Source organism: Pleurodeles waltl, chromosome 2_2 (assembly GCF_031143425.1).
Source record: "Pleurodeles waltl isolate 20211129_DDA chromosome 2_2, aPleWal1.hap1.20221129, whole genome shotgun sequence".
NCBI classification, from domain to species: Eukaryota; Metazoa; Chordata; class Amphibia; order Caudata; family Salamandridae; genus Pleurodeles; species Pleurodeles waltl.
Genome location: NC_090439.1, coordinates 317478883 through 317491518, shown reverse-complemented (window position 1 = coordinate 317491518; position 12636 = coordinate 317478883). Strand labels below are relative to the sequence as shown.

The following is a 12636-nucleotide window of genomic DNA, read 5'->3' as shown; positions in this document are numbered from 1 at the left end:
TAAGCAATTTGTACGATTTAAATTTCAAATATTAAAACAGTAATTGGCAAACAAAACACAAAGAAGTACACACCAAACAAATACCCGAATTTCTAAATATATCATTATTTTATATTGAAACATTATGCAAATAATCGAAACATTTTAATGGAAAGGTTGTCGCTGCATCTCTGCTACTAACTTTTCAATGTTTAGTTGTATTTAGGAAAGTTTAATCCTTTTCAATTCAATTCAATTTCAATTTTTATTTTTTTGGCACATTAGATCCGAGAAAGCTTTTTCACATAAATATGTGGTGGGGAAAGGAAGTAAAACCATAATGGCCTTTCATCTTGCCATATCCTCTCTGTCACATGTAATTAATTTGTTTTATAGTACCTCTTATACCATCCGGATTGCAGCACTTGACAGGGGACTACAAAGTGTAGTATTCAAATGACATCCTCACTCGTAGGCATTTTCTAACAGTGCTTGGTCTGCAGCAGCACAAATTTAGGATTCAGAACACAACATAGTGATTTGCGTTGACTTTAATAAGCATGTATTTCTACACAAGCAAACCTTTTTTAGCAGCATAAGGTCAATGGGGGTAGGGGGGACAACCTTCTAATTTGTGCCATGCATATTTGCATGCAGCTCTTTCATGGCAATTCATAGCTCACTGTGCTAGATTACGATTGTAACTTATGAACTGCACAGTAACACAAGAATCTCTCTGACAAAAGCAGTAACCCACTGTGTTACGCACATAAAATACAGTTTGTTGCATGATACAAATTATTTGCAGAAGGCATATTAACCTTCTGCGCTACCTTAGATGAGTCAAAACTGCCACTAGACAAAACTCCCATCTCTCTCCAGCAGGTACATTAATCACCAGAGTTATCTTGATGCTTTTATTTTTGCCAAAAAGCTGCTGGATGTACAAAGAACTTTGCAGTGCTTTTAAAACTGCTTCACAAATTAAGTAATAAATATTAAAACACATATGTGCTTTTGTCGAGAGGCCCCAGCTGGAAAAGTGCCTTCCTGCCGGCCCAGGCCTGTGGACCCCTGGGAATGTGTCACAGACCCCCTGGGGGTCCATGGACCACATGTTGGGAACTACAGGTCTAAAGTAAAAGGCACTTCGGTGCCAAATGATATGCTTCTAATCTCCTTTAGGACTTGGTTAGAAGAAGTCTGTTCACCCCAAAAGTAAACAAAGAAATCCAAAATATAGTTTGTAATTTAGTTATTGGTAGGTTTTAGGAATGTTGATATTTTGGATATTTTAGCCAATCTCGAGATCCATAGTATTAGTAAATAGTTTATTATTCATTGGGGGAAAAAGTATGTTTTGATTATCAGCTACATTGACAAGTAAATACATGCGCCATGATGACGAATGTTACTCTATTTTTGTTTCTCAGTTCTTTTATGTTTCGCCCCTGAGTAGTTGTCAGAGTGGAGGACCTTTTTTTTTTAACTGCGAGAGAAAGAACCACCATTAGATTCTGCTGGATAGGTTTTTATACTATAAAAAAGAAACATGGTAAACAACAGCAATATTTTCAAGCTCACCTTTCTTTGCCCCTTCACTCTGTGACAACCATAAACTAATTTCATATTGGGTTTCTCTTCGCAATATTTTTAATATTATTGGTCTTATTATACAAACAGTGCTCCTATCCCATCCTATTAGTCTACTCACAAATATGCTTTAGTAAATAAGGCTGTCTAAGTCTTTCCTGCTGTTGATTATAGGCAGAGTGGACCAGATGTTAACACCTGCTCTTTCAGCTTTGATGACTTATTGGCTAATGGTAAAGGTTTGGGTGTTCATAAAGCCAGTAACACATTTGGCATTCTCGTCCATTTTCTTTTGCTGTCAGTCTAAAACTTTTCTGCTGTCTCTACAGTACTCAACGTCAAACTGTACCATCGATAAAGTAACCACTGGTGCTTTCCTCCTAATAGGTTTGATCACTTTTGTTGCAGTATCATCAGAGGGTGCTATTTACTTCATACTAAGACTAAGCTCGTTCTTGACATCCTAACAACTCGTTTCACTATCAACAATGGCAACCCTCTAGCAGTGCTTTTTGTTGAGTGTAATGCAGGGGTGCAAGTGCTTTTGTTGTAAGATGAATACCTTGTGTTTTCCTCATTTTCTCATGGTAATAAAACGATATTGTTAGAAATAGCATCTCTAATTGCAGTGGTTTGTAGTCTTCCCTGGGGGGGGTGATGCGTCGAAAGAGCCAGAGATGGGTCAGTTGCTTACTCTCGCGGGGAGGTGATGCGTCTGTTCCATACTGCTAGGCAAGGTAGATGATGCATCGGTTCCTTACAGCCACAGGGGAGGTGATGCATCGTTCCTTACTACGGTGTGGTGTAAATGAAGAAAATGGCACCAAGGGATGATGCCTCGGAAGTAAAGTTGTGATGCGTCAATCTTACAGTAATGAAGCAGGTGCTGCGTCTAAGGAAGGTGACTATGGTGATGCAGTGCACTGCGACAGAGCGGGTTGATGCATGGATTTTCTTCGTGCAGCACCAAAAACCTCTTTCAAGGACCCAGACTGGATTTAACACAACTTGGCAGGACAGGGCTCTCTGCAGAGGAGCCCAGGTGCTGGCAGATTGTCTTAGATGTCCCTGAGACTTATTAACAGGAGGCAAGCTCAACTCAAGCCCTTGGAAAGCAGGACGTAGAAAGGAAGGACCAATCCTTTCACTCCCAGAACATAAGCAGGAGGTCAGCACAACAAAGCAACAGGCAGAGTGGCTGTCCCTCCTACAGTATCCAGCTCTTCTTCCTAGCAGAATGTCCTCAGTCCAGAAGTGTTCTAAATTTGTGGGTGTCAAAGAATGAGTACTTATACTTATTTCGGTCTTTGAAGTAGGCAAACTTCAAAGAGAAGTCTTTGTGGTGTAAAAAACCCTGCTTTTCCTGCCCTGTCCCCAGACACATTTCTGGGAGTTGGAGACTGCTTTGTGTAAGGACAGGCATAGCCCTATTCAGGTGCAAGTGTCAGCTTCTCCCACCACTCTAGCTCAGGAAGACCCATCAGGATATGCAGGTCACACCTTCACTTGCTTTGAGTGACTGTCTAGAGTGAATTCACAACCAGCCCAGCTGTCATGCTGTCCCAGACGTGTATTCCAGACAGAGAGAGGCACAGTATAGTTAAGCTAGAAAATGCCCCCTTTCTTAAAGTGTCACTTTGAAACCTACAATTTAAAACCCATCTTCACCAAAATATGTATTTTTAAAATGTGAACTCCATATCTCCATCTGCTCCCAATGAGAAATTACACTTAGGGGTTATTTCAAGGCACTTCCCATGTTACTCTATGGAAGAGATAGTCCTTGCAATAGTGAAAAACTAATTTAGCAGTGTTTCACTATCAGGACATGTAAAACAAACAGGTGTACATGTCCTACCTTTCAAATGCACTGCACCCTGCCCATGGGGCTGCCTTGGACCTATCTTATGGGTGACTTACATGTAGTAAAAGGGAAGGTTTGGGCCTGGCAAGTGGGTGCACTTGCTAGGTGGAAATGGCATTTTAAAACGGCACACACAGACACTGCAGCGGCAGGTCTGAGACATGTTTAGGGCTACTCTTGTGGGTGGCTTAATCAGTGCTGCAGGCCCACTAGTTGCATGACTAAAGGCTCTGGGCACACATTATGAACTATACTAGGGACTTACTAGTAACTCAAGTATGCCAGTCATGAATAAACCAATCACCAATACCATTTAGACAGAGAACACTTACACATCAGCACTGGTAAAGTCCCCAGAGCCCTAAAGCCAACAAAAATGAAATTCAGCACAGGATCAAAAACAGGAGTCCAGAAGCAAAAAGACAGGGGAAACCATGGCAAGAGCTGACAGGTCTAACAGATATTAAACCAAATACCATTCCAGTTCTAGAATTAGTAATGTGTTTTATTTTAAACTATAGACGGTTGGTGATTGTGCCTTACGTTTGTGCTATGTTAGTGCACTTCTATTACTCACTGCTCCACTCTGATTTTTATTTTTATATATGGGTACAGTAGCCTGTACCTATGGTGTAACTCCAACACCTCAGAAAGAATGTTCTGGAATAGCTATAAGCTTCTCTATCTTAATAAAAACCACTTAGATGTAATACTTTTGCAAACACCAGCATGCCAACACTCATGGGTCTTTAAATCATTCTTTTTCGTCAGGCTAAGAGTCTCTGGTAATATTGCAGATAGCAGTAAATATGCAGCATTGTTCCTATAGGAACTTATTCCTTACATTGAAAGCTTTCCAAACTCGAGTCCAGGAGGTGATTGTGTTCTGAACTCTACCCCAAAGAGGCTGCTGTAACTCTGTACTTTCAGGCTATTCCGAAATCACATTCTTTGAAGTTTATGTGAAATGGACTTCACAATTATTTAAGAAGCGCTTGGCTATTCCAAAAGCACATTCTTGGAAATGTATGTGAAATGGACTTCAAGATGATTTAAGAAGTGCTTTACCTGTATCAATTGGAGAAAGTGCCTATATTCTCAGCATAGACTGGATGGAGTAACATCGGCTTACATATGAACTGTTATTTGCAACAGCCATTGGTGCGACGTTCTTTCCAACAAAAATATTTTGGATGTTTTTTGTACAATTATTTAAATTCGTATTTGACTATATTTCATTGTGAGTTTAATGTAAATAGGGGTAATATTGGTGTTTTTAATGTTTATTTGTTTTGATGGTGATTGTTTTGTATGTCTTGGATGTGTATACATTTATGATGTTGTGTACAAGGAGTAGATTTTATTGTTTTGTGTTTGTTTTTTTGTATATTGGTTTTGGGGAAGGGGGTTTGATGATCAATAATTAAAAATGTTTTTCTATCATTTTGCTGAATTACTTTGCTAATGAGAACATTTGATTACTATCTAAAACAGTTGCTTTTCAGTGTCTGTCCTTCAGTGGACTGAACTGATTATACAAAAGATTTAGGGAGAGGAATATTGTTGTTGTTTTTGGCTTTCAGGACTTCTAGACATCTGATTCAGATAAGGTTGTTTAGCATTTCTTACTTTCGTTCCTAGAATCTGTTCATCCCTGCACAACTAAAACGTTGATGGGCACAGAAGGCAGTCTGATTTTCCCCCTTTCAGAAATCCCCTAAGAATGCCATTTCTTCGGGGGTGATTCAGTAAGAAATGCTCCACTCATGACTTCTTCTAAAAAGACACACAAAAAGGAAACACCTGGTGTTTCCACATTTGTACATCAACAAAAATCATAGTTTGGGTTTAAGATGGCGTCTGTGGGGAACATCTTTTCTTTTTATCTTATATTTTCACCACGATCTCAAAAAGAAAACAATGGGCAATAGAAATAGTATTTTCACTAGCCTAGCTGTGGGCACCTATATATTGACTTAATCTCCTGACAAAGTTCTTGTCGACTAGTGTGACCTCCTCCACCACACACCCCACCATGAGAAGCATGCCATCGTCTACCGCTGCCTTGTTTGCTATTGCAGTGACTTCTTGCTTATCAATTAGCCAATCTTAGTCGGCGAACAGACCTCAGGAGGCCACTTAGTTGTCCACATCATCATCCATCGCCTCATCATCCATAGTATCAGCTGTCACCTTGCTGACACACCATCACTGACAAGAGATAAAAGACAGCAAAATCTGCATTCATGCAAGCTGGTCTTCATCCTTTCACAGATGTGGCGGTGGCCACTTCATTAGTAATGAAAACTAGGTCTCAGGTATTGAATTGATGGCATTGCTGCTATAGTTCACTCTGGCCACACATTTGAATCTGTAACAAAATCCCAACTCTACTGCCTCTGATCATTAAGGTGCTCCAGCATTTGAAAACACTCCAGTGGAAAATTGTAGCTGCCCTGTTAAAAGGAGCAGTCGCACAAGCCTTCAAGAGCCAAGGTGCTTTTACTACGGCTTCTTTTTAGTTAAGAAGAAATCAGGAGGTTGGTCTCTGATCTTGAATTTAAGAAAACTCAATGAAGGGCAGTTCTTCCACGTACTGGGTTGGGACCACGTTTTTGAAAGCTTGTGCAAGCCCTTTACTCTAACCCCATGCCAAGGTTACAGATCAATGGGATTCCTGTGTATGCATTTACCAACAGCAGGGGCACAAGACAGGGATGCCCCGTCACACTTTCTATTTTGGTCGCAATTGAGCCACTAGCACATCGGATCCATACAGATAATCGGATCCACGGTTGGAACTGGGGAGAAGGAAGAGAAGACCGTATTGTACTATATGCAGATGACATCCTCCTCTACCTCGCCAATCTGTTTGTCACAGAGCCCTGATGTCTTCACATCCTTCGGTACTTCGGACTTGCAATTAAACCCTTGCAAATCAGTATTGATGCAGTTGGCCCCAGCAAGAGACTGCTTTGATTCGCAAACCACCATACCCCTCTGTAGACTCAGCATTAAATACTTGGGCGTATGGGTGACTCTACATCCAGAACTCACCTGGTACTTCAATCTGGAACTGCTGGGGAAAAAGGCAAAACAGTGTTTTATCAAGAGGCAATCCCTTCCACTAAATGTGGTGGGCTGCATCGCTCTTTATAAAATGATGACTCTACCAAGGTTCTTGTATGTGTTCCAAAATACTCCACTCACCATACTCCAGATGTGGTTCTGACTCCAGGATCGTATGCCGACCTCTTTTTTTTTTTATGACGAGGTATCCGATCTCGACTGGCCCTCCACACCTACCCAGCGTAACCTGGATGAAGAAGGCCTGGGGATGACGAATGTATATCTTTATTACTTAGTCTCCCAACTTGCTGCGGTGCACAACTGGTTTAAGGTGGCTCGTCAAAATCTGCATACAATCTAGAATTGTCACTTTTGGGATTCCCCCTAATTCTGTCCATGCTGTATGGATCTCCAATCCCCGAGAAACTGTCTCCATTAACAGCCTACCGCTGTCCTCCTAGAGACCCTCACTAAGACACATTCAGTGGGTAAACAAATTCACAAAACAAAACCCTCTCTGGCATGGTACCTGGCTCAGCGAATCCACAAAACTACAGGGCTTCAAAATATGGGATCTTATAGGATGATCATTATTGGGGGATGTATGTTCCAGGGACGCATATGAAGTCGTTCCAAGATCCTAGTCATGAATATGCACTCAGATCTACTCAATTCTATAACTACTTATATATTACACCACTCATCTCTCTGCTCAAGTCTCATACACTGACCCCCTTTCGGAATATAATCCTCTAGGAGCTAAACTTCTCCTTGGGGCATTGGGCAAGAGGAAAATATCCCAAATCTATTGCACACTCATCACAAATACCCCAGGCAGCTTGGGCCGGTTTAGAGCCTGCTAGAAAGGTTGGATGGGCTGCCTTAAAGAAGACTGGAGAGACGCCCTGGTGGCACCCAGAACTCTCACTATCTCCTCTCGATTCTGGTCAATTTAAACTTATTATTTACATGGTGCCTATTCATCACCACAGAGACTACTCCAGGCGGGTCTCCTTTCGGAACCTGGCTGCCCCTGATGTAATGCCACCCCAGCTGACTCTTGCCATACGGTTTGGACGTGCTCCCAGATTCAAAGATATTGGTCTGCCATACCAGCACAACTCCCTGAGTTCTTGGGTTGGGAGCTCCCCCTATCTCCCTTGGTGACCCTGCGGCTGGTCCAGGAAGGTGTGGATGGCACAAGAGCTGAAAAGTATTTTAGGAACAGCCCTACTGATCGCCAAATGGGATATTACAGATCACTGGAAGACCCCGGTTCCCCCTACCATAACTCAGTGGTGCTGGGAAGTTGATAGGTGTCCTCAACAGGAGTAAGCGGTTTACGAGGCTAAGGTTGCCCTAGGCAACACATCTGTGTATGGGGCAAATGGTTGTAACAGATCCCGTAGAACTGCTATGGGGCAAGGTGGAGGACTTGCTCTAGAACTGGCATGTGTTCACAATTAAATATTCCTTATACTCAATTGATTAGTGTAACTTTAGAGTGTTTAAGTGCAATATATGACCTGTGTGTCCTTCCGTTCAGGTGCTAAAAGTCAATAACATTTGTTATATTAAAAAAACTCAACAAAAGCCTAAAGAAACAATAGAGATAATGGATGGATGGAAAGAAAGTTTGTGCAAGAAGACGAAGGGAGCATGGCTGCTTTTGGTTCATCAGTCCAGTCCTGCCTCGTACTCTTGTACTATAAAAGTTGAAGTTTTGTTAGTGGAGTTCAGAACATATTTACCTTATTGGTTGGAGTATGGACAGTTTACAATGAGGTGAGCTTGTATAAAAGAAATACTGACGTGTTGTCATGTAAACATGTTAATACTGTGGAATGCAGTTGGGCCTTTTCTTAATGTCTTACGTAAAAAGACGTGTAAAGGGTCTGATTAATCTTTTCCTGTTCTAAACGAAATAGCAATGCACTGAAGAGATGCTCAGTTATCAAGCTGGGTCACTTATGATACCGCACATTTGATAATGTCCATTCTGACAGTTTCTGGGCTGATTGTGTGGCGTATATCAAGAATTATTTATTGTTCACAATCTGTTTTTTGCACCCAATCTACTTCAACTATATTCATGCGTTATTGTTTTCTCACTTGTTCTAGGTGGGCTTGCTGGACCTTGAATTGAATCAACTGACCAAAGCCTTGTTTTTAGCTCTGGTTGCTCTTTCTGTTGTGATGGTCACTTTGCAAGGATTTGTGGGCCCATGGTATCGCTACCTGTTCCGGTTTCTTCTTCTTTTTTCCTACATTATTCCAATCAGGTACGTATCAGAACCAGAGTTAAAAATACTCCCTTGATTTCACGGAGTATGGTTTTCCTGACGCTAGGACTCTATCGATTATATGAGTGCACTAGGAAGCAGATGGATAATGGCATGGACGTCAATTTACCGAAATGCTAGGGGTAGCTGAAATGACATCACATGCCCTTTGACCTCCATTTTAACTCTCACACACACACACACACACACACACATTCACACGTACATACACTCTCTCTCTCACATAAGCATACTCGCCCGCAAGCACGCACACAACATACATATAAAAGCATTTTTTACGTAACTCAGCTGAAATGGAAGGACATATTCCAGCTAATTGCACTCCATTTTTATTACATTCGTGGTGAATATTATGTTGCAATCCACTCGTAGTGAAATAAAAAAAAAAAACGACAGAAAACAAAGAGATTGGAGCCCCAGCTGAAATCCATAAGGACGAGCTTGCCCCTCTGTTCCTGGCACTGAAATTGCTTCCGCTGAGGCCAGGGGTCGTAAAGGCAGTACCAGGGGTAGTAAAGGGCAAGCCCTAAATGACGTCCATGGATAACAGACCAAAAAAATCTGCTGATGGTACAAGGGCCACTCTGCAAAAAGCAATAGCAGTTTTTTTCATGTGCAATGTTCATTTTAATTTACTGTTTTATGTGACGAATGTATTTATGCGAAAATAATGCTGCTCTACTGTAGTAAACAAGTGATAATGCTTCACTCTGCAAAAAGCAATAGCAGTTTTTTCATGTGCAATGTTCATTTTATTTTACTGTTTTATGGGACGAATGTATTTATGCGAAAATAATGCTGCTCTACTGTAGTAAACAAGTGATAATGCGAATGTATCAATTTCAGAAACAATCCCCGTCTTTCTGTTTGCAGTTTTTGAGTTCTTGCAGGTGTTTGTTTTAGAAGAATTCTTCACGTGTGCTATCAGAACTAGTTGAAAAGCAATTTGCAGTGTAATTTAGTGCTGTGAGACAATGGCCGATTCGGTAGTCACTAATTAACAAACCATTTGTCGAAGTTTACAGAAGTACTTAACCATCCTCTGAGATTTCCTGAAGGTGTTTTCCATGATTTAGACATCACCCTCATCATTCCCTTGGTTGCTCTTGACCCATCGAAAGAGGAAATTCCCTCTTTATTTAGATTTGTTTTTTCTCTGCAGTGCATTTTCTTTTTGCATTGCATTTAATGAGGAAAGACACAATGATACAAATGTTTCTACTCGCGAACCGTAGCAGCATTAGACTAACAGAAGGCCTCATGTCAGCAAAAACACAATGAGCCACTTGTGCCTAAAGTCCAAAACAACAGGGGAGTGATTGGCATAGTGACATAAAAATTCAAAACTCTACTGCCAGTGATGGTGGTACTACTGTTCAGAGCAAATGCCTGTGTTCCCAAGGACATTTTCAAAGAAAGCCAGCTCTGGAAATTTGATGCAATAGGGACTCTAGCTAAGGAGGCATAGACTAGATTGGGATAGGAACATACCTGTACACTAATTTTTGATATGTTACTGGTGATTTATAAGGCATACTTTATCTTTTTTTTAAAAATTTCTTCATAAGTATAGGTACTTTATTCTGGGTATTTCACTGTCTTGCCTGCATGAGTGAGCTGTGATCCGGTACAGCGTGTTGCTCCTTGGTGTTCCAGGCGCTCTTTAGTTGGTGGCAGTGAAAGAGGATCAGTCTCTACTGTGGGTGGCAAATAGAGTGCCTATTGGTATGTAAGTGGGAGTCATACTGACTGCTGAAACCTCTGTGGGAGTTTGAGGAATCCATGAAGGAAAAAGTATGCATGTCTGTTCCTTGTGTTCCTAGACATGTATTATTTTAGGTTGTTTGTTACCAAGATCAGGGTTTACTTTATGACCTTCTCAAAGGCCTTGTTGAGTTTCCCAGAGGTTCATGCCGAAGGTAGCACAAGGCCTGCAGTTTGGGATGTATTTCTTGTTGCTTAGATGCTTGTCTTTGTCAAGTGAGAGATGTTTGAATTTCTCAGCTGAGTGTGTATGTTTTGAAAATGTCGAGGAAATACAAAAGTGCATTGATCACCGTTTTGAGCAGGCCTAAAGAGAACAACTCGATGCTTCTTGAGGATAGCGGTGTCCACAGATAATGTAGTTGGCAAAATTATGACTTTACAAATGTGTAACTTTAACAACAGTTGAAAATTCATGACACTTAGTTTTTAAATTCTTACTGTTTGGTCTTATTATTTTGCAGCTTACGAGTGAACTTGGATATGGGCAAGGCAGCCTATGGCTGGATGATTATGAAGGATGATCATATTCCTGGAACAGTTGTCAGAACCAGCACTATACCAGAGGAACTGGGTCGCTTAGTTTATTTACTAACTGATAAAACAGGTAGGTACAGTGGAATTCACTGTTTCTCCATCGTTTTAAAATGTGTGTTCCTTTCAGTAGAGTAGATGTAATATTCATAAATGAAGCATTAAAAGCGAGCAGTTCCCAGTTAAAATAAGATGGTGTGCTTTGGGCAGCATACACAAAGGAAGAGTGTCTAAGCGAAGTTATAGCTGAAAACTTGGATTGTCAGAGGGTATGTACAAATAGTTTATACAAGGCACAAAGTCAGAAACCTGTAAATCTGAGTAAAACATTAAGGGTTATTGTGTCCTTGAATTTGCAGTGGTGCACAAATTATCATAATTTCAGTTTTCCTTTTACATTATCAATGCTGTTTTAGAAGCCCTGCAGTGACATACTCCCAAATCTCTTGATGGCTTTTCTAGTAGTGAAATATTCTTAGGGGTGGGAAACTTTTCTAACATGTAATCCGAATTTCCATGCCAGTTTAAATTCATGTGTGCTAGTATTTTCCTTATTTTGAGTCCCCTACTAATCCCGTTGGAGAACGGTAGTAAAAGTTACTGGTCCCAGCAAGTATACAACATTCATGGTAAAACTATGTATCCAGGAGTTTCACCGAGGCAGTTGGGAATAAATCTTTACTGAAAATGCAAAGATTATTAGGAGCTTTACAGAAATAACAGGAATGCAGGTGGCACGCTTTTCTTGAGATCATGTGGCTAAATACCGCTCTCAGCATGTATTCAAACCCTCTCCCTAAACAGACCATGCTGGCTTTTCTGCCATCGCCATCAATAAGACATTAGGTCTATGAGTCTTACAGAACTGTCCGAAGGGAAGGCCAGCAGCAGAACACTGGAGTACAATACGGAAAGAAGGCTATCATAATTGGGCTTCTTCGTATGCCTCACCAATCCCATAGACTTTAGGAAGGAGGTGTGGAAAAGTCTTTCAAAAATTGGTGTTATCCGGGGAAATCAATCTAAAATTCCCACTCCAAGATAGAAGAAGGATTTTTGCTTGTGATGTTAGGGTTTAAATCATGACCAAGGAGGCATCTAGGAGTGATTGATGAATAGAAAAGGCATTTGTTTCCCCATTTTTCGTTACATTCATACCAATTTCCTACAATTTTTGTCCCTGTTTTTTGATACTTTGTAGCTGGATTTCTTCTGATTACTCCTGTTTGACTCATCTTCCTCCCTAATGTCAGGAGGAGCTTGGCGCTGTGCTATTCAACTCTAGATTCATCTGTATCTACAAACAAGAGATAAAAGATGACCAAGGAGCTTTTTTACCTTGTTTGATTTCCCTAGAATTTGGGACCCTATGCAGGAGACACTTGATGCCTTTTATGTGTGCTATTACGTAGAAGGTAGCACCATGGCTAATATGAGGAATTGCCCTTTGCTAGAGGTAATCAAGATGGTAAGTCAAGGAGTCGTGACCAATGAGCTAAAGTGAAATGGCGTGTTAAGCCTGAGCTTCTG

General features: G+C 40.9%; 1 protein-coding gene across 2 annotated transcripts in view; it reads left to right on the top strand.

Annotated features, from left to right (window-relative positions):
• The window catches only part of ATP9B (ATPase phospholipid transporting 9B (putative)), a 2250419-nt gene that overhangs the window by 1495996 nt on the left and 741787 nt on the right, over positions 1-12636 (top strand). For both annotated transcript variants that reach the window (XM_069219789.1, XM_069219790.1), the window contains exons 12-13: positions 8627-8787; positions 11037-11179. In XM_069219789.1, coding sequence (XP_069075890.1) covers positions 8627-8787; positions 11037-11179 — 304 coding nt within the window. The remainder of the gene's footprint in view (positions 1-8626; positions 8788-11036; positions 11180-12636) is intronic.